The sequence below is a fragment of the Mya arenaria genome, chromosome 14 (assembly GCF_026914265.1).
Source record: "Mya arenaria isolate MELC-2E11 chromosome 14, ASM2691426v1".
Lineage (NCBI taxonomy): Eukaryota > Metazoa > Mollusca > Bivalvia > Myida > Myidae > Mya > Mya arenaria.
In genome coordinates this window covers 14,364,538-14,389,322 of record NC_069135.1, presented here as the reverse complement: position 1 = coordinate 14,389,322, position 24,785 = coordinate 14,364,538, and the positions used below count along the sequence as shown (strand labels likewise).

General features: G+C 39.5%; 4 protein-coding genes across 4 annotated transcripts in view; 1 reads left to right on the top strand and 3 right to left on the bottom strand.

Annotated features, from left to right (window-relative positions):
- Window positions 1-216: 216 nt before the first annotated feature.
- Window positions 217-12,946, bottom strand: LOC128216907 (uncharacterized). Its single transcript, XM_052923611.1, has 4 exons — window positions 12,466-12,946; window positions 11,021-11,101; window positions 3,555-3,664; window positions 217-1,009 (listed from the first exon to the last, which is right to left on the bottom strand). Exons 1-4 carry the CDS (start codon window positions 12,560-12,562, stop codon window positions 662-664), a joined length of 636 nt encoding a protein of 211 aa, XP_052779571.1. The 5' UTR covers window positions 12,563-12,946; the 3' UTR covers window positions 217-661.
- Window positions 12,947-13,199: 253 nt separating this feature from the next.
- Window positions 13,200-16,602, top strand: LOC128215861 (spidroin-2-like). The gene is made up of 4 exons (XM_052922472.1): window positions 13,200-13,228; window positions 14,176-15,060; window positions 15,584-15,828; window positions 16,577-16,602. Exons 1-4 carry the CDS (start codon window positions 13,200-13,202, stop codon window positions 16,600-16,602), a joined length of 1,185 nt encoding a protein of 394 aa, XP_052778432.1.
- A 464-nt stretch (window positions 16,603-17,066) lies between these two features.
- LOC128217443 (universal stress protein Sll1388-like) lies at window positions 17,067-20,744 on the bottom strand. Its single transcript, XM_052924597.1, has 4 exons — window positions 20,312-20,744; window positions 20,040-20,120; window positions 18,295-18,401; window positions 17,067-18,114 (listed from the first exon to the last, which is right to left on the bottom strand). Exons 1-4 carry the CDS (start codon window positions 20,382-20,384, stop codon window positions 17,860-17,862), a joined length of 516 nt encoding a protein of 171 aa, XP_052780557.1. The 5' UTR covers window positions 20,385-20,744; the 3' UTR covers window positions 17,067-17,859.
- A 200-nt stretch (window positions 20,745-20,944) lies between these two features.
- The window catches only part of LOC128217445 (universal stress protein YxiE-like), a 52,158-nt gene continuing 48,317 nt past the window's right edge, over window positions 20,945-24,785 (bottom strand). Inside the window, exon 4 of the mRNA XM_052924601.1 lies at window positions 20,945-23,290. Coding sequence (XP_052780561.1) covers window positions 23,090-23,290 — 201 coding nt within the window. The 3' untranslated portion in view covers window positions 20,945-23,089. The remainder of the gene's footprint in view (window positions 23,291-24,785) is intronic.

Sequence of the window (24,785 nt, the reverse complement as noted above, 5' to 3'; positions counted from 1 at the left end):
GTTCTAAATTATATTAAGTCCAATCGGATGGCATTTTTTCCAATTTCTCCTTACATTTATTTGAGTAACTCGGGATTCAGCTTGGATTGATTTAAACCAGATTAAACGATGAGTTTAACCAAGGCTGGGCAAGTGGACAAAAAATAGTATCGAATAGATGTTCTTTGCTGTACAAATATCACCTATCCATAGAGTGCAATACATATAACCAGGTAATTCTCTTAAAATATAACTTTAATATCCAAAAAGCCCACATATTTATGAACAGACACAGCTGTCCAACAATTAGAAGTTAAAATCTCGGAATTTTTGACACTCTTTGTAAAAACTGTCATTATTTTAACTTTTATATGTGTAAAGCCTTTCATACAAATACTAAAATTCCATTCAATTACATACATACACTGTACACTATGCACTGTATCATGAACTTGTTAGAAGGCGACATAATGACAGCAGAACAGCTATTGCACATATGTCTGTAAACACTTTACAGATACATTGTTAAATACACTGATGTGAAAAACATTTCAACTAAACAGAAAACATAGGTGTAAAAATGTGATGTAGATGTTGAATGTTGCCTCCAGTATTCAATCAATAAAATCCCAGGTCGCCGCATATATCCACATGAATTAATAGTTTATGGAAAAATCCGCATCTATTCAGTCGACTCCGAGTCAGTTTTCTTTCTATCGAGTTTGGGCGAGTTTTTAGGCGAGTCTTTGTTTTTCCTGCGGAAGAGCGGCGAATTCAAGAGCCTGTGTTTAAGGGACGGGGAACCACTTCCGGGTGGGACTAGGTCCTTGTGCAGGTCCTTGTGTTTGCAGATGAATACGGGAATGTGCGAGTGGTGAAGCACGTAGTCGCTGATGGAACCCAAGAACGTGCGCCGGAAAGTGCCCTTCCCACGTGACCCGCAAATGACAAACAAGGCGTGCTCCTCGTCTGCCACGGAGACGATCACCTCTCCCGGTTTCCCCGCCACAGACTTTACCTTACCCCCAATCTGAAATGGACAAACGAATGTATTCACGTATCGTATGCATCTGATAATTTCATTTCTATCATGCATATAACTGGTTTGTCCACTTTTACTTCATCGTATATGAGTTGTTGTGTATGCGAGTGGAATGTGCCCTTCATGGCTTCAATGATTACCTACACAGTCGCCGTCGAGCGACAACCTACCAAGCTGCCAATCAATGATAACAACACTGTCGTCCAGAAGCGAGTACCAACCAAGCTGCCCTTCAATGATTACCTACACCGTCGACCAGGAGCGAGTACCTACCAAGCTGCCACTCAATGATTTACTACACAGTCGTCCAGAAGCGAGTACCTACCAAGCTGCCACTCAATCATTGTCTACAGTCGCCCAGGAGCGAGTACCTACCAAGCTGCCACTCAATTATTAACTACACAGTCGTCCAGGAGCGGGTACCTACCAAGCTGCCACTCAATGATTTACTACACAGTCGTCCAGGAGCGAGTACCTACAAAGCTGCCACTCAATGATTATCTTCAGTCGTCCAGGAGCGAGCACCTACCAAGCTGCCACTCAATTATTAACTACACAGTCGTCCAGGAGCGAGTACCTACCAAGCTGCCACTCAATGATAACCTACACAGTCGCGCAGGAGCGAATACCTACCAAGCTGCCACTCAATGATTAACTACACAGTCGTCCAGGAGCGAGTACCTACCAAGCTGCCACTCAATGATTATCTACACAGTCGTCCAGGAGCGAGTACCTACCAAGCTGCCACTCAATGATTAACTACACAGTCGTCCAGGAGCGAGTACCTACCAAGCTGCCACTCAATGATTAACTACACAGTCGTCCAGGAGCGAGTACCTACCAAGCTGCCACTCAATGATTAACTACACAGTCGTCCAGGAGCGAGTACCTACCAAGCTGCCACTCAATGATTAACTACACAGTCGCCAGGAGCGAGTACCTACCAAGCTGCCACTCAATGGTTAACTACACAGTCGTCCAGGAGCGAGTACCAACCAAGTTGCCACTCAATGATTATCTACACAGTCGCTGTCGAGCGAGTACCTACCAAGCTGCCACTCAGTGATTAACAACATCCGTCCTTTAGCGAGTCCTTATCCCGCTGTTCTTCATTGTAAACCTTAACAACCGTCATTCAGAGAATACCTACCCTGTTGTCCTTTAAAAATACATTACAGTCGCTAAGGAGCGAAATCTCAACCCGCTGCCATTCAATGACTAATTACACAGTCGTCCAGGAGCGAGTACCCAACCCGCAGCCTTTAAGTAGCGAGTACCCAACCCGCTGCCATTCAATGATTGACTACACAGTAATTCAGGAGCGAGTACCCAACCCGCTGCCATTCAATGATTAACTACACAGTAGTCCAGGAGCGAGTACCCAACCCGCTGCCATTAAATGATTAACTACACAGTAGTCCAGGAGCGAGTACCCAACCCGCTGCCATTAAATGATTAACTACACAGTAGTCCAGGAGCGAGTACCCAACCCGCTGCCATTAAATGATTAACTACACAGTAGTCCAGGAGCGAGTACCCAACCCGCTGCCATTAAATGATTAACTACACAGTAGTCCAGGAGCGAGTACCCAACCCGCTGCCATTCAATGATTTACTACACAGTAGTCCAGGAGCGAGTACCCAACCCGCTGCCATTAAATGATTAACTACACAGTAGTCCAGGAGCGAGTACCCAACCCGCTGCCTTTCAATGATTTACTACACAGTAGTCCAGGAGCGAGTACCTAACCCGCTGCCTTTCAATGATTTATTACACAGTAGTCCAGTAGCGAGTACCCAACCCGCTGCCATTAAATGACTAACTACACAGTAGTCCAGGAGCGAGTACCCAATCCGCTGCCTTTCAATGATTTACTACACAGTAGTCCAGTAGCGAGTACCCAACCCGCTGCCATTAAATGATTAACTACACAGTAGTCCAGGATCGAGTACCCAACCTGCTGTAATTCAATGAATAGCTGTACAGTCGTGAGCGCCTGAAATAATCCTGATGTTACGATGATACAATTGGGATCATTTCAGTCGCTCATAACAGCAGTAGAATTAGTCTGTATGGCGAAACTTTGGCGATAGTGTGTATAATTTTAATCGGATTCCTGCTACAATTTGGAATAATCGGTAAGATTGTTGTGTCATTTCGATGTAAAAATGATAATTCTTTGCGCAGAATGCAGTGATATGCTTAGGATTTGTATCTTAGTTATAAAATTCATGTCTGAACTGGACGTTTACCGTTTTCATGAACAAAGTGTGTTTGGGAAATCTTTTCTTGTCAATTATATAACCCTAGTGGATTTTTAGATTTTACAGAATGTTGAAATATCGTCGACAAATCATGATTAATAGTTGTATTGTGTCCCATGACGTGATAAACAGCCCCTAAAATGTTGTATTTTTCCAAGGATCAAGACTGATTTTAACCAGCTGAAGCCACGGGCAATTATTGAAAGTAAGCCTGGGGCAGCTGTTCAGATCTGCATCATATATTCAAGTCTCTGTGGTGAGAACCTACCCCGCCGTCCTTGAGTTTCTGAGCGAGTCTCTCCAGGAAGGCCTTCTCCTTCGCTTCCTCCTCCTTCATCATAAGCTGGATTGACTCCACGTCCGCCGTACCGCCTAGCGCTGAAACCGAAAGTACACTGTGGTAATATAGCAACGGTTGACGTCACGTGGCACTCACTTTGGGCTCGGTTTGACAGATTATGAATACAAAATGGTCAAGGTATCTCTATTAAGACTATATCTATATATATATTGTATGTTTGACGTCGAGATTAGTTCTGTTTGGAAGAGTTCGTGTTTAACATCCTTTTGACAAACTGAAGTTTTACACCAAAGAATGAAAATTATAACAATGATAAATGATACAAGACATAATGATTTCAATTTTCCAGGCTCCATTTAACTGTCAACACTTTAAAATATGCAGAAATGGAACCGAAAGCAATATGTTTTGCCAACGGCATTACAACTTTATAACGCATTGATATCAAGTACAAAGTTCTTGCATCAAGTAATAAAGAGCATATTTTAACATTATACATCAAAATAATGCAGCCTTAAAGGGACTGTACACCAGATTGGCACCAAAATTATTATTTTTTTCTGTAACGAATCTCAGGACAATTATTTAATAAAATGTTTTACTCTTTGATATCATTATCGTAAAAAAATACCAAAATGTAAAAAATATCGAGTCGGGGACAAGGTTTGAACCGGGGTCGCCAAAATTGAAGTTTATGTCAGTTTTCGACAATTTTAATTGTTGTTTTTTTTTGCTATTTTATCATACGGAGTACAGCCCCTTTAATGCACCAGTCATTTGTAACCACGGCCCCTCAGGTGCAGGGGTATCCCGGGGATAGCCGAGGAAATATGCCGTGTTTTTAACTTCCAAGTGGCCCCGCAGTGCCGGGTGAATGCTGTGGTTTTGTCTTCGCGCCCAAAATAGCGGGGAATGGGCTTTACCTAGGGTCCCTGGGGTGCGGGGGGCATTTGCCGGGGATTTTACCAGCAGTTTGTCCCCGCAGGCTGGGGAATTTACCCGGGCTTGGCTGGACTGAAAGTCAAAGTCCCCGCTATTCCCCAGACCTGGGGGGCATGGTAACAAATGACTGGTGCATTACTAGGCTGGAGATATAATTCTTCCTGAAATCATCTTTCTGCGCTATTGCATTCAAGGATCCATCTAGAATTACCGGTAAACTGTTGCTCTCGTGTGTTACATTATGACAAGGATCCATCTAGAATTACCGGTAAACTGTTGCTCTCGTGTGTTACATTATGACAAGGATCCATCTAGAATTACCGGTAAACTGTTGCTCTCGTGTGTTATATTATGCGTTATATTTAATGAATGAATTGCTGGGTTGATGTCATTATCGGGGTATGAACGCAATTGGGCTGGTCTAAGTGTGTGGAGTCCGAAGGACTCTACGCGTACTTTGACCAGCCGAATTGCGTTCATATCCCCGTTTATGACATCAACCCCGCAATTCATTCATTATATTTACACCAATAGTTCATTATTTCATTCAAGAATTGTTACAAAAATACTTCATTTCATTGAAGAAAACCTTTCAGTATTCCGCTCTACCCATTCTGTAAATAGAACGACCCGACTGTAACCGGAAATATTTTTTAAAATGCAGTCACAATAACGCGGGAAAAGATCAACCACTTGAAATTACTTTTAAACGTATAATTGAAACATTTATGATAATAATACATTTAAAATATAATAAATTTACACTTTCTAAAATGTTGATTTATATTATACGGGACCCATGGGACCTGCTGACACAATACAAACAATAACAAGATCAATAGTTTTTTATGTATATTGCTATGCGACGAATTGCGATCCGAACATATCCGAAGATGTTGCGTTCAGCGATTGATAAACGCAATTGCCGAAAGGCAGTTCATTTAAGACACGGAAGTTGAGGTGTAAATATTATGTACTTAACTAGGTTTCATGTTTTATAACTGTCACGTCAATACATACATAAAACATTTCCAATATAAAAACGGTTATAAGAAGTATTGCTACTTAAACTGAGTTATGAGAGACTTTTATCAAATATACAGAATCGAATTGAAAGCTTATAGGTAGTATATATATACCATACATACACTGTACAAAATCAGAAATTAAATAAGTGATGTATTCACCTGTCAGTTCCTGTACAATGTATCAGATCGATACATTGCAAAGGAATTGACATAAAAGGTAGTTATTAATATAATATAACTTGACTTTTATATTATTAATAACTTTTTTTAAGATTCGTATGTCCATTATTCTAGGGAAAAAAAGTTATTTGTACTATTATATGCCACTTCATATATCATAGTCAAACCTTTCATACATAAAGGTTTAAAAATCACATAGGATGATTAGATTTATTTTTCTGAAATATCTGAAAGTAAATAGTTCTCTCTGCCATCAGTCCTGTAACCACAAATATAAAGTATTATTAATCAACTAAATATTACGTATTTGATGAGATACAGACACAACTGCGGCATCAATACCAGACAATTGAAGACAATATATGCCAGAATTCGCTCAGTATCGACCAAACTCGGCCAATATCAACAAAACTCGCCTAATATGAGTTTCCTCCGTTCTGATTGGCTACAAAACTCGCCTAATATAGGATTTGAGAAATGGGCCATTTTCATTGGCTGTCGAAACTCGCCTAATATGAAAAATATGCTGGAAATTGCTTTTTAAAGGTAGCCATTTTGTTTTCCATTTACCGACTTTTTAAAAATAAATTGTGCTTCGTATAACTTTATTTGAAATACTTGAACCTATTGAATGATTGAACCACTTTGTACGGTTTTATATAACAGTTGTATCTAACCCGTTGGTGGATTTTACGACTTTTATGATTTTGTACGCCGACAAAATGGACGACGAAGGTAAACACATTTGACGTTTTGGACATGCTTTCTTACAATGTACAGTGCTTTATTCATAAGTATGTGCAATGTCACTATAAGGATGCATGTCAAAATCAGCAAAGTCAAGTCTAGAAAAGCAAACACCATGAATGAATAAGGGATAAATACGGCTTCAATGTGAACTAAAGGTAAGTTATAAGACTGTTTTAACCAAAACGATAATATAGTTTAATTAATAAAATACTTATTAATTAGGTGATTTCATATTGGCCCAGTTATTTGCCCTCGGTCAGCTGCATTTGACTTCGCCCTTTCGGGCTCAGGCAAATACAGCTAACCTCGGACAAATAACTAGGCCAATATGAAATCACCTAATTAATAACATTATATTATTAGATCTATGATGTAGATTATAAAAACAGGTTTTGGCAGTTACTTTGACTAGACCATTGTTTGAGAATATATACAATAATGTAGTCTCATCACTCATTCAATTAAATGTACTATCTAATGCATTTGCTGTGGAAAATAGTTTTGTCTTAAAACCTGTGTATACCACATGACATAGCACTGAAGCAACACATGTTCTTCTGTTTTCAGCAGAAATACTACATATAGGGCATATTCTTGTCTCTTCTGAAACATGTTCTGCCCGTCTCCAGTCCTAGAAGGTCGACGCTACATATAAACTTTGCAAACGATTCTCTGTGCTTTACTGGAATGCACATTGTTACATAATTTTCTATTTCATATTGAAATATAAAAAGTCTATAATTATGTTCCGAGTATGTTTCTACAAACTCCAGATACACAATGTATATTGTTTATCCATGCATGTATAAAGATATCCATGCATTGCTCAAAAATCGTACTAAAATATTAATTAGATAAAATTGTTAAATACAAGCCAATGACAGATCATTTAAATTCAGTAATATTATTTTCTTGACATACATATATTGCCAATGTCTAACATTACCATTTCTCTTCTTGCAACCATAGGTACACTCATATAAAGTATAAATAATATTATTAAATGTTAGCTTGAATGGTTGTTATCATTTGCATACCAATATCAAAAACATTAGTTAAACCTAAAGTCATGATCCAAGAGTTAGTGTTGCTCTATTACTCCGTACAAAACACAAGTCATGTTCGTATTACAGCAATTAGCGTTGGACAAAAAAAATGAATGTTTACCAATGTACAGTACATTTCTGGCAGTCTATGATGCCTGCAGTATGTCTTCGAGTGAGTGATGTCCTAGTGAAACCTTTAATATGAAGACAAAGCAAACAATTCAACATGGTTTACTCAAAATCCAATTAGTACCATTCAGACTTATATTTCTGTTTTAGCCCAAGAATAAAATACTAATGAAGACAAATGCCTCAGTTCACTACATTGCGACACCATTCTGAGATCTATGGAAGCGTATATCGTACATTCTGATAGTGTGACTATTATGTTCTTTTTTCATTTTGTATAACACATGGCAGTGAATCAAATCATGTTTAACCATCTCGAACTATTGATTACTTTCCACATGTTTTATAGGTTTTGAAGCTGACTGGTTTGTGCTCTACAAACAAACGAGCTGAGCTTGCTAGATCTACGTTATATTGGTCACATTAACACCGCATTATTTGTTCCCCTCCACCGGATGCGGTCACTTTATCGAGTTATAGATAAAGGTAGGTTCGATTGTTCTTATAAGAAATACAAAGTTACGTTATATATTGTTTAGGATAATCACACACGCACGCGCACGCACACACGCACGCACAGACGCACACAAACGCGCACACATGCACGCACACGCACACACACGCGCACGCACGCACACATGTTCACACGCACGCACACACGCATACATACGCGCACACACGCACGCATACACACACACACTTACGCACGCACGCGCACACACGGTAGCACGCACGCACACGCGCACACACGAACGCACACACGAACGCACACACACGCACACACACGCATGCACACGCACACACAAGCACGCATACACGCACGCACACGCACACACAAAAGCAATTGACTATACAGCAGAATATACAGCCAATATATTTAGTCACCAACCTTTAGGCAGATTTGACGAGTTATAAAACAAGATGTTGCAAAGATATGTCGACTGGTTTCACTTATTAACTTGGTTGACTGTTAAAATGTTGACACCTGTTTTGTCGACAATTCCCTACGTAATGTAGACGACACGAAAGAGGTATTTCAAAAGAAACAGTTTATCAAAACTGTTAATTCCGCCCTTAGTCACAAAGGTAACATATATCACAAGTCATGCTAGATGCATCAATACAATGCACCATCATTCAAAAGAAAAAAATATGCTAGTAATTACGTTAGTTAGTTTATATACGTATATTGCGTTCAGCATGCGCACTGCGGTGTTCAGTTAGTACAGATGGAACAAGAATTGATACCAGAGTAAAATCATACATTTTTAAAAACATTCTTCAAAACACAATCCTTATTTTAAAAATAAAACAGAACGTCAGAACGTAGAGAAAGAGTGAGTGCGGTGTCGGTAAGCATGACAACAGATTAACGTACTAATGAGCAACTCCATGGCCGAGTAGCGGTTTGCTGTAAGTGGATTACAGTATGGCAGTTATGGTATTGTAAGAAGCAGCCATACCCTTTGTATTGCAAATACAGAACATCTTACTTTGCAACGCTCATATGACTTTTTATCCTCTCCAATGTGTATTTCATGATTATAGCACAGAAATACAGTAATAAACAAGAGCTGCTGAACGATATACGTCGCTATATAATTGAAAAACAGGCTATAACTGGAGGTTCATACTGAGTTAACTAAGGTTATAGTCTTGCGGTTATAGTATAGTATTATGTCCGTTTCATTAACGATTTTTGAATATTTATGAAAACCCCCAAAGTATCGAAAAACTTGAGCCCAACCTTGTAAGTCAATCAGGGCATAAGTTGTGTTCAAGGGCATACCCAGTTGTATCTCAGTTGAGTAGTATTACGCCACTGAACACTTGTAAGAAGTATCAAATCAATTATATAAATGTTTTTGGAGATATTGTCAACAGTACCAACGTAAAGAAAACACTTTAAGAATTTCTTTTAGGGGCCATAATTCTTTTATTTAGGAGCATATTGAATCTTCCAACTTCATTGTTTGATGGTCCTTAACACAAAGTCCTTTTAAGTCAATCAAGGGCCATGCTTTGTGTTTATGATAATATAATGTTGTCTTACTTATTTGTCTTATTGTCCTGAACAACTGTGTTAACTATCAAGTCAGTTGAACGATCGGTATTCGAGACCCCAACTAGCCCTAAAACCTAATCGGAATTATACGCCAACGCCGACGCAGAACCCGGCGCCAACGCCTGGGCGAGTAGAAAAGCCTTATTCTTCGAAAAGTCCTCTAAAGGGAAGTCAATGGACATATCTTCAAATTTAGCCATGGTGTTATATTGCTATTTCAAAGATATCGCGCATATACATGTATTTCAATTTAGTCGGACTTTGTCTTAAATATTTATACTTAATCTAAGGTCATACAGAGAAACGTGATTACGTAAAAATGTGTATTACCATCGTAAATATTTATATGTATGTACACGCTATCTTAATAATCATCTCAGACCCCATTTGGTTACTGCACTTGAGTAAACTCTGGTTGAAGGTGATGATAACAGCAGTAATTCTAACAAACGACTTCAACCGGGCTTAAAGAGCAACCAATACATCAGATTTAAAAGGCTTATGCATGTTATGTAAGTGATTACTTTTTTAGAACAACACTAGTAATAATATATGATCTTAACGACCATATCGGTGTTATTCGTTGTTACGTAGTTTGGATTTTAACCGTTCAAGGACAATCGAAACATAATAATTATTTGAAAAAACAACAACATATATTGAAGATTTTATCAACGCTTTCGGTCCTTAAATGATGTCGGTTTACAGACACGCCTGGCCTCTTGCATAGCCTGGTAATTATAAGAGAGGACATGATGAAGCCCATCTGCGTTATTAAATTAAATGTTTTATTATCTCCGGGGGGAATAGAACAGCGGCTTCAGCTATAAACAGCCAGTCGCGCAGACAGGGGCACAATAAGCGATGATGTATATGAGCCCCTAGCATTGTTTACATATTATTTCTATTTCTTTAAGCGTCATAGACCCTGGCTCTTTATTCATTTTGGACGCCGGATATAATCACTATTCGATTACTGAGAACTATGACAACAGAAGCCCCCTATTTAACCTCCTGTCTCCAATCTGCTGGTTTGACTGACATAATAACAAACACTGGTGGAGATTTCAACAAAAATCACAATGTCTACTCTGATCTTATCGAGTGTTTTGCTTTGTAACAGTGATACATATTTGACAACAGAATGGGGAGAGGTAGATATCGTAAAGTAATTTCGACTGAATTGACGGTTGTTCTTTACATTAGGACCACGTCCACTGTTTCTTGAAGGGAAACAAAGCATTTTTGTTATTCAAAAAAAAAAAGCAGTCTTTATGACAACTGTATACTCACGTCCGACCATGAAGGCGTGTCTCTCCGGCACGTGCAGAAGGACAACGTAATGGTGCGACTTGTGCAGGTGCTCCATGTACCCTGAAACGTTACGTAAGTTTGAAATAAACGCCATAAAAAATGCCGTTTTATATGACGTATTATCATGTTTTCACGATAAAAAAAACTGACACGTGGGCGTTTTTTTGTAGTATGGTTTAACATGACTATCTAATCTACACTGATCTATATTACTAGGTTATTTTTTCGGATATGTAAATGTAATATTATGTGAAACAAGATGTAACGGTGACACCTGTTAATACTCAATCATTTTCTACATTGTTTATACACTAGCACTCAGAAGTAGTTTGATTTGTTCAGTTTTATACTTTTCTTAATCTCTTCAATATTTTTTCTCGATGTTTCAGACTTTCCAAAATAGAAATATTGGAATTTTTTAATAAAATATGCTCAAAATGCACCACTTCGGACTTGAACTATTAAAAAGGTAATGGTGGAGTACCCAAAACACCCCTGGCAACATTGTTCACTCAATAATATCGCTTTTGACGGAGGGGTGCACGTCAAAAAGTTGCGCCCCAAAGTTACGCCCCCCTCTAACGAGACTCCGGATAAGCCCCTGCTCTGATATGCTTGAAATGAGCCATAATATTTTTAATGCAGCCTTCAGGCCTTAAGCCTATTCATCTTAAGTTTAACAAACATAATAGCTGACCATTTTGAATGTGAGCGTTCCATTAATACATTGTACAATGACAGGTATAATAAGAGTTGTCCACTCTATACATGGCCTGGCTAGTGATTGAGAGTTGACAATCCAAATATTCACGAAATAACACAGATAAGGAGGACCAGAGACCTTAAAAGTCAAACTAATGTCCTACAAGGGTAAATGTACGCAACTTAAATTAATTAATGAACGTAAAGCTTGACAGAGCACGATTCAATACATCTTATTATTGTTCGGAATATTACTATTCACGATATGTTATTCTCCGTCAACGGCCTGCCCCATTATAAGCAACATGTGTTCCAAGTCACGGTTATATTGAAAAGTGTAAATTTTGCAAAAAAAAACGCGTATAGCACATGATACGATATAGCCTCTTATACTTATTAATAGAGCATTTGCTCAAAAACTTTCCGATTGTTTTTTTTTCAGTAATGAAAACATTGAAACTGAATCCCTCTGTACACATCTATTGCATTTTCTGACCTGTAACTCTCGTTTTACAGTCAATTTCAGTTAGTATTTTAGCATAACAACGATTGTTACACGTCCAATACAAATTAAAGAGCTTGCTGTAAATGCCGCGAAAACTAACGGCAAAAAGGGGCTTGAACCGTTCAACTTCCACAACTTCTACATAAAATCATAATTTTTGAAAACCGAGCTCGAAACTCAGGTTCAATGAATTACAATGAATGTTGATTTAACTTACATTCAAATGCGTAGTCTGCATGCTCGCTGCCATCCAGTGCCAGGACAACGGCCTGTTTGCCGTGCCTCTCCCCTGAGGTGTGATGATCTCCGGACATGTCGGCCTGCTCTCAATCTACACCCCCTCTATGCATAAATACACTACTATCCACAAGGCCACCAAGTATCCGAGATAAAACCTGAACCACAGTGCAGTCAAGTTATAGGTCTGATATGCCGTACACGTACACTGTAAACTGTAAACAGGTCAATGTTTAAAGGAACTACACTGTCACTCGATTACAATATCACATTCATACTACTTAAACCCGACCTGATGTTTTCCCACAATATTGAATTTAGTAACGCTCAATCATAGCACGTCTACAATAGATTACTTAAGTACGCGAACTCTAGTTCCTGAAGCTCAGTTTCCTAGCTCGCTATGAGCATGCATGAAGGCGTATTACATCCAGAATACTAAAGATGCTGGCCCCCCTCTGGTGTGCCACGGCTACATGTATATATTTAGATAACAAACATAACTATCTGTGTTATTAACCAGCTTATTCCGAAGGAATGGCCAATTTAAGCAAGTGAACAAGCGTATATAACTGCCTTTATTGTCGCCTTGTCGGATGTAAATATAATTATTTAAAAAAATTCTCTAATTGGCTCAGCACCGTTTATCGACTGGTTCCCTTGTCGTTGGCATTTAATGAGTTCGATGAAAAGAACGGTCGTAGTATAGTAAAAATGGGCACGAGGCTGGTAATGGAGAAAACGTTCGCGAGCTTCCGACGTTCCCACTCAGTTGTTCTTGGAAATATATCCTTTGAAATGCAATATTATCGGCATTAATTTAAATGGTACGTTAACAAATGCCCGTAGATACGACTCCTGTGTACTATACTGACACTGCCGGAGATTGGGTCCTGAGCGATATAAGTTTAAAAGATATTTCAAGAATCTTAACTAAGAAATCCTACAGAAATTCATCACGACTACCAAATACATGTACTTCTCACTCCATATTTCGACTCAACTTTTCACTCGAGGTCAAGTCCTTCAATACAGGAAAGATAAGCAAACTATAAAAAAAACAAGCGTATGATTCAACTGAATATATAAAGAAACACTCAAGGCTGGTGCAGTTGTAAGTAAAATCTCAAAGCTACCACGGCATTTATAAAGCGTTAATTTCATTCCAAACCTTTACTACATTGGCCGAAATGAATTCCGAAGTGTTTTACTGGTTAACAATCCTGGTAGTTCAAGAAAATTAAAGGTTCTGGTGTTCGGCTGACTCGTTATTCCTGAACATTAGGAGGTTCACGTACTTGTTGGTCAGCTGTTGATGTTGGCATGGTTTTGGGTAGCAGCCGGGTTTACGACTCCATGGTTACCAGGATGCACGAGGAATAATTACATGTTTGTTTTTATTGTACAGTAGATGTCTGTTGTATTCTGTACGCTCACTTATATTATTAACTCCGGTAAGGAGCCGTATCTTTTACAAGCCCTTAATTATGGAATTAATATGTCAAACTTCATAGGTTTCAATGGAACGAAACAGTGACATTTATTGCATGTAATTTTCTAAGAACAGGCAACCACGCAGACAAGATCAAGACTTTAAATCAATTAAACAGCGCACGTACACACCTTAGCTGAATTCGAGCGTTTCCCAAGAATTGTTTATTGGATTTGAATTAAGGTATCTTACGTACAGTAATGTGATCATTGATGGTTGTGGACCCAGTAATGCGATCATTGATGGTTTTGGACCCAGTAATGTGAACATTGATGGTTGTAGACCCGGTAATGTGAACATTGATGGTTGTGGACCCAGTTATGTGAATATTGATGGTTGTGGACCCAGTAATGTGAACATTGATGGTTGTGGACCCAGTAATGTGATCAGACCCAGTAATGTGAACATTGATGGTTGTGGACCCAGTAATGTGAACATTGATGGTTGTGGACCCAGTAATGTGAACATTGATGGTTGTGGACCCGGTAATGTGAACATTGATGGTTGTGGACCCGGTAATGTGAGCATTGATGGTTGTGGACCCGGTAATGTGAGCATTGATGGTTTTGGACCCGGTAATGTGAACATTGATGGTTGTGGACCCGGTAATGTGAGCATTGATGGTTGTGGACCCGGTAATGTGAACATTGATGGTTGTGGACCCGGTAATGTGAGCATTGATGGTTGTGGACCCGGTAATGTGAGCATTGATGGTTGTGGACCCGGTAATGTGAACATTGATGGTTGTGGACCCGGTAATGTGAACATTGATGGTTGTGGACCCGGTAATGTGAACATTGATGGTTGTGGACCCGGTAATGTGAACATTGATGGTTGTGGACCCGGTAATGTGAACATTGATGGTTGTGGACCCGGTAATGTGAACATTGATGGTTTTGGACCCAGTAATGTGAACATTGATGGTTGTGGACCCGGTAATGTGAACATTGATGGTTGTGGACCCAGTAAGGTGAACATTGATGGTTTTGGACCCGGTAATGTGAACATTGATGGTTGTCGACCAAGTTATGTGAACATGGATTCTTGTGGACCCAGTAATGTGAACACTGATGGTTGTGGAAGGTGAACATTGATGGTTTTGGACCCGGTAATGTGAACATTGATGGTTGTGGACCCAGTAATGTGAACATTGATGGTTTTGGACCCGATAATGTGAACATTGATGGTTGTAGACCCGGTAATGTGAACATGATGGTTGTGGACCCAGTAATGTGAACATTGATGGTTGTGGAAGGTGAACATTGATGGTTGTGGACCCAGTAATGTGAACATTTATGGTTGTGGACCCGGTAATGTGAACAGTGATGGTTGTGGACCAAGTAATGTCCGGTAATGTGAACAGTGATGGTTGTAGACCCGGTAATGTGAACATGATGGTTGTGGACCCAATAATGTGAACATTGATGGTTGTGGAAGGTGAACATTGATGGTTGTGGACCCAGTAATGTGAACATTGATGGTTGTAGACCCGGTAAAGTGAACATGATGGTTGTGGACCCGGTTATGTGAACATTGATGGTTGTGGACCCCGTTATGTGAACATTGATGGTTTTGGACCCAGTAATGTGAACATTGATGGTTGTAGACCCAGTAATGTGAACATTGATGGCTGTGGACCCGGTTATGTGAACATTGATGGCTGTGGACCCAGTAATGTGAACATTGATGGCTGTGGACCCAGTAATGTGAACATTGATGGTTGTAGACCCGGTAATGTGAACATTGATGGTTGTGGACCCAGTTATGTGAACATTGATGGTTGTGGACCCGGTAATGTGAACATTGATGGTTGTGGAACCGGTAATGTGAACATTGATGGTTGTGGACCCAGTAATGTGAACATTTATGGCTATAGACCCAGTATTATTTTTGTATAATTTGAAAAGGTTTAATGTGTTGAGGAAGACTATGCAAATATTATACCCATAAAGATGTCGCAAACACGCTGTCACAAACTTTGATGAAAATCGGTCATTTCACCACCGATCTCAGTTGGAGTAAAGAACAAAAATACAAACTGCCATAAACGTATTAGTAATGTATGTTCGGTCATTTATTGGACATATTAGTAACCATTAGACAATACCCTTTCATATAATACCAAATCTGCCTGGGGTCACCACACATCAAAACTGACCACTATCGCCAATGGTCTGATGAAATGACAAGCTTGATTGTTCATGATATACCTTGAATTCATTCTTCGAAATAATTCGGAAGCCCATGCATTATATGGCGGTCTTATCGCGTGCAGATACTTAGAACTGTAATATATAGTGCGTTTAGAGTGTCGGGTTGGACGAGGGAATAAAATTGAAGTGAAAAAAGTGTTTGGTGTTGATAAGAAAATTCTAGCTTTACTGCAAAAACGATGCGCAAACTATTATTGATGGTAATTTAATTTCGAAGACTTTCAAGTAACAGATTACAAAACGTAGAGCTGCAAGTAGGAATACGTGAATTAAAGCAGGGGTCTTCACAATCAGAAGTTGGGATAGTAGGGCTCTTTTCTTGCAATAAACAATGACGAAAATGTTGACAAGATATATGAATGGAATCTTCACTGTTTCTTTTTTAGCAAACTATGGGAAGGGTGATCGGTAAACAGCGGTCTTGTAAATGGTATGCCGTACACTAAAGAAATTATGCATAAATTACACCAAAATGTTCCATTTAAGACCAAAATTAGTTCACATGTTTTTGTTCTCAGCCTATTTCCGGGGATCTAGGGACGGGGGCGCGTGCCCCAGAGGTGTCCTATCTAAATTACACCCACTCTAGCATTAACTGAAGGAACCGACCCTGGTACTTGCATCAAGTGTGATATGCGGATGGAGGTAAGACAATTTTTATGAATCCATCAACTACTCTAGCAAATGCTCGATAGCATCTTACTCGATGATGAAAATAACTGATATTGAATTAGGCACGCGCGTCTGCTCTTGCTAAATTGAAAACCCATTTAAAGGAGAGATATTCGTCTCTGCATTCACTGATACAGATCGTGGTGGCTTCGTCCATGTACAACTGTAATAACTCATAAATGCCAAACTTTTAACAAACAAAAGTAAAATCAACAACTTTTTATGAAAGAAATAAATTAACGCACACAACTTTGTTCTTAAAAAATATTTTCTCCAAGAGCATCCATGTGTCACCTATTCGCATTAAGACATGTAATAAACATCACACTTAGGGGCTGGTTGATAATGAGATATAACTAAAAAGGCAGATGTTAATTAAGTTCTACGGGGGCCAAACAAACAACATTTTATTTTCAAATATAGGTTAACTGTAACTGTAACCTTGAGCTTTACTATGAAAGGACAAATGTGGCAAGTCTTCACATGCTGATCAACAATTCTGCGAAGTTTGATGAAAATTGACAAAAGATAAAAGCATGAACCAGAACTATGAAAACCCTATATGGCCCATTGACCACATAGACCTTTCAGATTAGAGCATTATTTGTTATGCATCGCACATCTCTCCCTGAAAACTATTGAGAAAAAAAAACTATAATAAAAAAAAACATCAGAAATACGGTAAAACCTTGAAGTACGTTAAAACAATAATATAAACATTGACAATGTTTTGATAAACCAGACCCGTTTGTTAACATTTTTTTACTAAATACTCATCATCGTTTATTCATACATACATAAAAATACAAATCTGTCTACAAATACAATAAACGAGCTATGGAAATGTCACTGGCATATTTCTTTTTCAAATGACTTTTTACACTAAAGTAATTCTCTATGTCATACACCGTATCTACTCTTTCAGGTGGCCAATTTCGATTACAAAACAGGTTGCCGCTACGTATATTCCTTTTCCCGTCATCCGCTGCCAACAAGCCTACGTCTTGACTTCTTTTTGTGGCTCGTGATGGCCGTGCTTGTGATGATGATGATGATCCTCCTTGTGGCGACACACGAGCACGGGAACGTGCGAATGATGGAGCACGTGGTCGCTGACGCTGCCAAGGAACGTACGCCGCACCTTGCCCATCCCGCGACACCCCATTAGTATGAGGTCCACGTTTTCTTCCTCCGCCACTCGGAGAATCTCGGACCGCGGCGGCCCCGTCGTCTGCTTTACCTTCCCATGCAACTGAAACGGAATAATGACAGTCAGAAAGACAACAGGAGATGACAACCTCTGTCACTGAATGAACATTTACATATTAATATATATGACGAATGCAATTTATTGTGATTGACGTAGAAATCAACGCCGGATGCTTAAGTTAGTTAAATAACGTTTATTAACATGAGCGTCTTGAGAGCCTACCCCGTTATCCTTCATCTTGTCTGTGAGTTTCTGCAGGTACTGCTCCGCGTGCGCTTTCTCCTCCTCTATCATCCTAGTCAGCAAGTCCGCGCTGCCAACCCCCATCGCTGAAACAGAGAACACACTGACGTGAGACAGTAGAGCATCACCAACCCAAACCCAAATAGCAAAAACATGTGCCGACCCGATGAAACACATTCTACATGCACTCTTAAAACGTTACGACTCACGTCAGTTAAACACAGGCTTAACATAACGCACAGGCGTCAGAAACCGTTGGGTGATACTGACGCCCCATAATGGCTACTGATTAAAACAGGAGTCGTGGGTAAAGTACGTCTACCCTCGGCTAAAGGATGTGGACCGGCCGGTGGTGGTAGGGTTGAGAGTGTCTACCCTTGGTTTTAGGATGGAGGCCGACCAGTGTGTTCGGGGACCGGCCGGTGGACATAGGGTTGTGAGCGTCTACCCTTGTTTAAAAGGATGGGGACCGGTCGATGGTGGAAAGTTTCGAACGCCTTCCCTTGGCTACATGATGAGGACCGGCCGATGGGGTTTTGATTGAGAGCGTCTACCCTCAGCTATAGGATTGGGACTTTCCGGTGGGGAGATAGTTGAGAGCGTAAACCCTCGGCTGTATGATGGGGACCGGCCGGTGGGGTTTGGGTTGAGAGCCTCTACCCTTAGCTATAGGATGGGGACTTGCCGATGAGCTGGGTTGAGAGCGTCTACCCTCGGCTATAGGATGGTGACCGGCCAGTTAGGGAAGGTTGAGAGCGTCTTCCCTCGGCTTTAGAATGGGGTCCAGCCGGTGGAAGTAGGGTTGAGAGCGTTTATACTCGGCTTTAGGATGGGGACCGGTCGGTGGGGGGGGGGGGGGAGAGTTGAAAACGGCCGTTGGGAAGAGGGTTGAGAGCGTCTACCCTCGGCTATAGGATTGGGACCGGCCAGTGGGGGAGGGTTGAGAGCGTCTACCCTCGGCTATAGGATTGGGACCGGCCAGTGAGGGAGGGTTGAGAGCGTCTACCCTCGGCTATAGGATTGGGACCGGCCAGTGGGGGAGGGTTGAGAGCGTCTACCCTCGGCTATAGGATTGGGACCGGCCAGTGGGGGAGGGTTGAGAGCGTCTACCCTCGGCTATATGATTGGGACCGGGCAGCAGGAGGAGGGTTGAGAGCGTCTACCCTCTGCTATAGGATGGGGACTGCCCGATGGGAGTAGGTTTGAGAACGCCCACCCTCGGCTATAGGATTGGAACCGGCCAGTGGGGGAGGGTAAAGAGCGTCTACCCTCGGCTTTAGGATTGGAACCGGCCAGTGGGGGAGGGTTAAGAGCGTCTACCCTCGGCTATAGGATTGGGACCGGCCAGAGGGGGAGGGTTGAGAGCGTCTACCCTCGGCTATAGGATTGGGACCGGCCAGTGGGGGAGGGTTGAGAGCGTCTACCCTCGGCTATAGGATTGGGACCGGCCAGTGGGGGAGGGTTGAGAGCGTCTACCCTCGGCTATAGGATTGGGACCGGCCAGTGGGTGAGGGTTGAGAGCGTCTACCCTCTGCTATAGGATTGGGACCGGCCAGTGGGGGAGGGTTAAGAGCGTCTACCCTCGGCTATGGGATTGGGACCGGCGGTGGAGGTAGGGTGGAATAGATTACCCTTGCCATAGGACTCGGCCCAACATAGGCGCAAATTTAGTGACCGCTTCGTACGTATAAATTACGTTTTTCTTTCAGTACGCGTGTACTTACGCATGGTGGTGAGTGTGTGGAACTCAACGGAGTGAAAGAGGACCACGAAGTCGCCCGGCTGCCGGACCTTCGTCATGTACCCTGTAAAAGTTGTTGGAAATATCATAAGTTAGCGTATTCGGATACCGATAGTGTATAACCTGTACTATAGTTATCTAACGCGTACAATATCACGGACACAATCTGGAGGGAAACAAGGTTGTGTTATCAGTGTTATAACTGCAATTTGCTCGAAAGGTTTTTGGAATCAAAAAAATAAAAGCACTACTCACAGTTGAAGGCGTAGTCGCAGTAACTACTGCCGTCCATGGCAATGAGCACGCGCTTCTCATCCTGGCTCGTCATTATCCTCTGATCGTAGTTCGGTCGTCTGCTCCCAAGAAATATCCCCAATTCTCACAATATCCACCCGGTACGAATTGTGGTTTAGTATATATGAATGGGCTTAACTGGTCAAATAAGTACCCCAGTTTACTGATAGCGATGAAAAACTGTGTCGCTCAAACAAGTCTCCAGCGATCTGGATGAAGTTCGTTATCTACACAAACATTTCATGTCACAAAATACCTTCTTCGTCACTTTGTAGAACACAAGTTGATCTACAATGGCCAGTAGGTACTGATATGCGTCTAGTCAACAGATCCACAAATATTTAAGCTTTAATAATCCTAAAACTGACATTTGCGTTTAGACAATAGTAGATATCTCATACGAAACACACAAAAAACATCTTCCGTTTTACTGCACCAAGCTTACAAGTCGAAAGTCTTAATTGTAGTATACATACAATATAAAGACATTAACATTACTTAATTGTTCAGTGTACAAATGGGGCGCTATCCGTTACAAACCATCTTATTATTTTCACATTATTCTCCCCTTGATTTCAATAAAACAACAGAAACCAGAGTTAATATTTTATTTCCATAAAACACTTAGAACTATAACATGTACATAATTAATACGATCTTAGAGTTGAATATCATACAGTGCACAAACATAATGTGTATTACATACTAGGCCAGAATGCATTTGGAATGTACTCGGGTTTTAGATGATGTTGTAATTGTGTCAATGAGCCTGTATGTTAATGGGTTAGAACTGGAACAGAAACATCCACATTGAAACAAGTGACTTGATATTGTAACACTTAAGGAGAGAGTCGAGAAACAAATAACACAACATAGAAACTGTAACTAGCAACTCAAATACTAACAGGCAATTGTACCTTGGTGGTTCCCCCATAAAAGTTCAGTCAAGTGACTGTTCATATACATATACCATACTTTAAACCATTAAACACACATATTTATGGGACTTGCACTTGATTTTCTTTTAGGTTTTTTTTAAGCACATACTTGTTATTTGGACTTAAATATACTTTAATACTTTAAGGCATCTTAAGCAGGAGATAAATGTTGATAATTGATCACATGGAGTTGACAACTGGTACATGTGTCAACATATCACTGCTTCTTGAGCTCAGAGCCAAGTTTGATATTTATTCTGACAAGAATGTAACTGGATTAATAAAAGAGCATTCAAACAGTACATGCGTTTGTCGTTGCCAACTACTATAAATAATTGCAATAAAACAAGAGAGTGAGTTTTGGTAAGAATAGCTAAATGTTTTACACAGTCTATGGATATTATCACTAAAACATTTCGAAAAACCATAAAAATATAAAATGTAATTATTAAGTTAGGATTAAGTTAACTGATTATTTGATTACACATACATTTAAGGCATACAAAATCAAATTAATCTGATTACGAAGGCAAGGTAGGTAAAGATGAAAAGTCTTAATCAATATATGAGAAAATGATGGCTGGTTTACAGCGAATGTGAATGGTATGATTTATTTTGCTAATTAAACAATATAAGGAGACTCCATAGCTATGCATTATCCCATCACACTATAAAACAGACTGGTACCATTAAATTATTATAGGTCCATATGCTAAACTGAGTTAGACTGGTACCATTAAAGACCTGAAGTCAGTTAGATTACCAATGAAGTGTCAGTTTGCAAAATGAAAGAAATTATCAAGTATTGTGAAAAAGAAAGAACATACAGATGTTTCCTTGTCTAAATCCTACCCAATATTTACAAATTAGATAACATTAAGCATTTTACATTTACTTTCAAAACATATCTTTCCTTAAACAGGAAGTTAAACAGGTCCATATTTCAATAACATAAATCATAATGTATTCATTTGTATATGATTGTAATCAACAAAATTACAGATGATTGAATCTAGCATGACTTGAAAACATCACAGAAAACTAATGCACGGGACTATTTCTGATAAAATTATGAAAATCACTTATCAACAAATGATAGTAATGTTTTTTATTAAAACTCATTTCACTCTTTCTCAAATTGATGAAGACAAATACCTTGATTAATGTTCATAAAACAAATATAACACCACTGCTCTCTCATGGTGACAATTATATACAATTTACTGAGATGGAAAACAAACGCAAACTATAAATTTAAACATTGTATATGTATGTGCTTTCAAACAAATACAGCTTTACTCAATTGCTGGATAGATCAACATTAACAACATATAGAGAAACACATTACAAAACTTTAAAGCTTCATTATTTCATATTTTAAAAAAAGTGCAATTACTTAAAACTGCATATTAGAGAGAAAGGAGTTTAAAGTGTTTATACCACTAACAGATATCCAGATTTCTTGATTGAATATGTTTTTATAAGTTTAGTAAGGAAAAAGAAACAGTGAAAAACCACAAAACAACAAATAGTAATTATGATTATTATCTTGTTTAATTTCATTTATCAACCATGCTAATTTTCTGCATCACCTAACTGAACAAAAAGGACAGATCATTTCCAAAGTCCATTACAAATCAAACCATAAAACTGTCCAATCAAGCCTGAATAGCAGCTGGTTCTGCTTTATAAACCAATCAATCAAATCTGGGTTTTTTAAATTCAAATATTTCAATGGACCAATCAGGTGATGGCATACATTAAACTGGACCAATGGTGTGTGAGGTATCTATTGGTGATGCTAGGTGTCCTTATGTCGACACACCAGGACTGGTACATTGGAGTGGTGGATGATGTAGTCGGAGATGGAGCCTAGGAACGTGCGTCTTATCTTCCCCATTCCACGAGTGCCTGTCACAATGAGCGTGGCACCCTCTTCCTTGGCCACACGGCACACCACATCCCCGGGGTTGCCCCCCACACTCTTCACCTTCCCACCAACCTGCAGAAAAGATACAAGTAAATAAGTTCAACCAAATAATCCAAATATACTTCCACATTGACGGAATAATTACTTGAATGTGCATTACCTTCATTTGAATCTGTTCTAAATATTGCTTTAATAGTAACCTATTTACATTCAACAGTGACAAGAGCTTCCACAGGACTGACAAATACCCACACATTCCAACTTAACACGGGAATGGCAAACTATTTCTTTATAAAGGGGACATTACTCCAACAAAGTTATACATTGGTGTATTGTTAGGATTTTATTTGGGGGTATAACAATGATGATTTGACATTTCTTTCATTTTTTGCCTTTATATTAAGCCAATCTGCTTACCATGCCACAACACTTCTGATAGTTTGAAATGGTAATTAGTAATTAATCACCCAATATGAAGAATACATGTCTCAAACTAAGCCCAGTCATAAAGGAAAACCACTGGCTAATAGCCGGTAATAGGTCTGTATAATTTCACTGATCTATCTGAGGAAATAGACCTAAGACTTAAGTCCAAAACATCAGGTCCTGGGCACAACAAACATCAATAAATGTAACATTCTGGATCATCTGTTAAGTTCCTGAATAAATGTAAATGGCCATATATTGACAGTAATTATTTTCCTCCAAGACATTTCTAAGAGTGTTAATGCCTTATGAATGTCCAATATTCCAACTTCCAAGCATAGTGTCCATGGAAGCTCTGGCCATAATGATAAACCACTTTCATATCTAGTTTTGAAGCTTGCTCCTGGGGGCTTGCTCGAAATCTGAACTAGTTATGATCACTGCAGGTTAGCATATTGCCAACAAACATTTGCTTTACATCTTAGGTTTATTTTGGACATGTTGTGACACTGTATGTTGAAAATATTCTCCTACTTAGACCAGCTCAAGTGAGAGATTCAGTAGTTGTTCTCCATGCTAAATTCTGTTGATATCATGCATACATAATGTTGTTTAAATTACCTTTTAACACTGTGGCTCCGAATATGTAAACATGAAGACCTAGATGAACTTATTTTCTCCAGAGATACAAACTGTTTTTCTGACAACTGACTTGGGTTCATTTCAACTAGCCCACATTTCTCAAACAAACATATATCTTCATAAAAGGCTCAGCTAACTTTTTTAATTCGGTATTAATTGTTTAATATTCTGTTTTCAGGCTTTAAAGGGAATAGTATTTGAGATAGAAACCTGTAAACAATCTTGCTTAATGAGATAAGACATTTAGCTAGAAAGCTTAAGAATTTTCAAAAAATCTGGGCCAATTGACAGCCCTGTAAATATGTGAAACATTAACATGGATAAAAGACTATGTGAAAATGTTGATTGTTTGTTGCAACGAATATCAGAAGAAAACGAGAGCTGTCACAGTAAGTGACAAATGCCCTCTAAAGTGCCATCCAGTTCAATGGATTATGCAATTACTAATATGCCTACATTCAGGAACAGCCATCATAACTGAACACTGGTGCCAGTATGT

Excerpts from the sequence above, each read along its gene's own strand:
- LOC128216907 (XM_052923611.1), bottom strand. The coding sequence starts at position 12,562 with ATGTCCGGAGATCATCACACCTCAGGGGAGAGGCACGGCAAACAGGCC. Across the intron at positions 11,102-12,465 it reads TGCAGACTACGCATTTGAAT|GGTACATGGAGCACCTGCAC; the intron begins GTAAGTTAAATC and ends GTAACGTTTCAG. Across the intron at positions 1,010-3,554 it reads AGAAACTCAAGGACGGCGGG|ATTGGGGGTAAGGTAAAGTC; the intron begins GTAGGTTCTCAC and ends TGTCCATTTCAG.
- LOC128215861 (XM_052922472.1), top strand. The coding sequence starts at position 13,200 with ATGGGCACGAGGCTGGTAATGGAGAAAAC. Across the intron at positions 13,229-14,175 it reads AGGCTGGTAATGGAGAAAAC|TAATGTGATCATTGATGGTT; the intron begins GTTCGCGAGCTT and ends TCTTACGTACAG. Across the intron at positions 15,061-15,583 it reads AACACTGATGGTTGTGGAAG|ACCCAGTAATGTGAACATTG; the intron begins GTGAACATTGAT and ends TGATGGTTGTAG.
- LOC128217443 (XM_052924597.1), bottom strand. The coding sequence starts at position 20,384 with ATGACGAGCCAGGATGAGAAGCGCGTGCTCATTGCCATGGACGGCAGT. Across the intron at positions 20,121-20,311 it reads CTGCGACTACGCCTTCAACT|GGTACATGACGAAGGTCCGG; the intron begins GTGAGTAGTGCT and ends CAACTTTTACAG. Across the intron at positions 18,402-20,039 it reads CCACACACTCACCACCATGC|CGATGGGGGTTGGCAGCGCG; the intron begins GTAAGTACACGC and ends TCTCTGTTTCAG.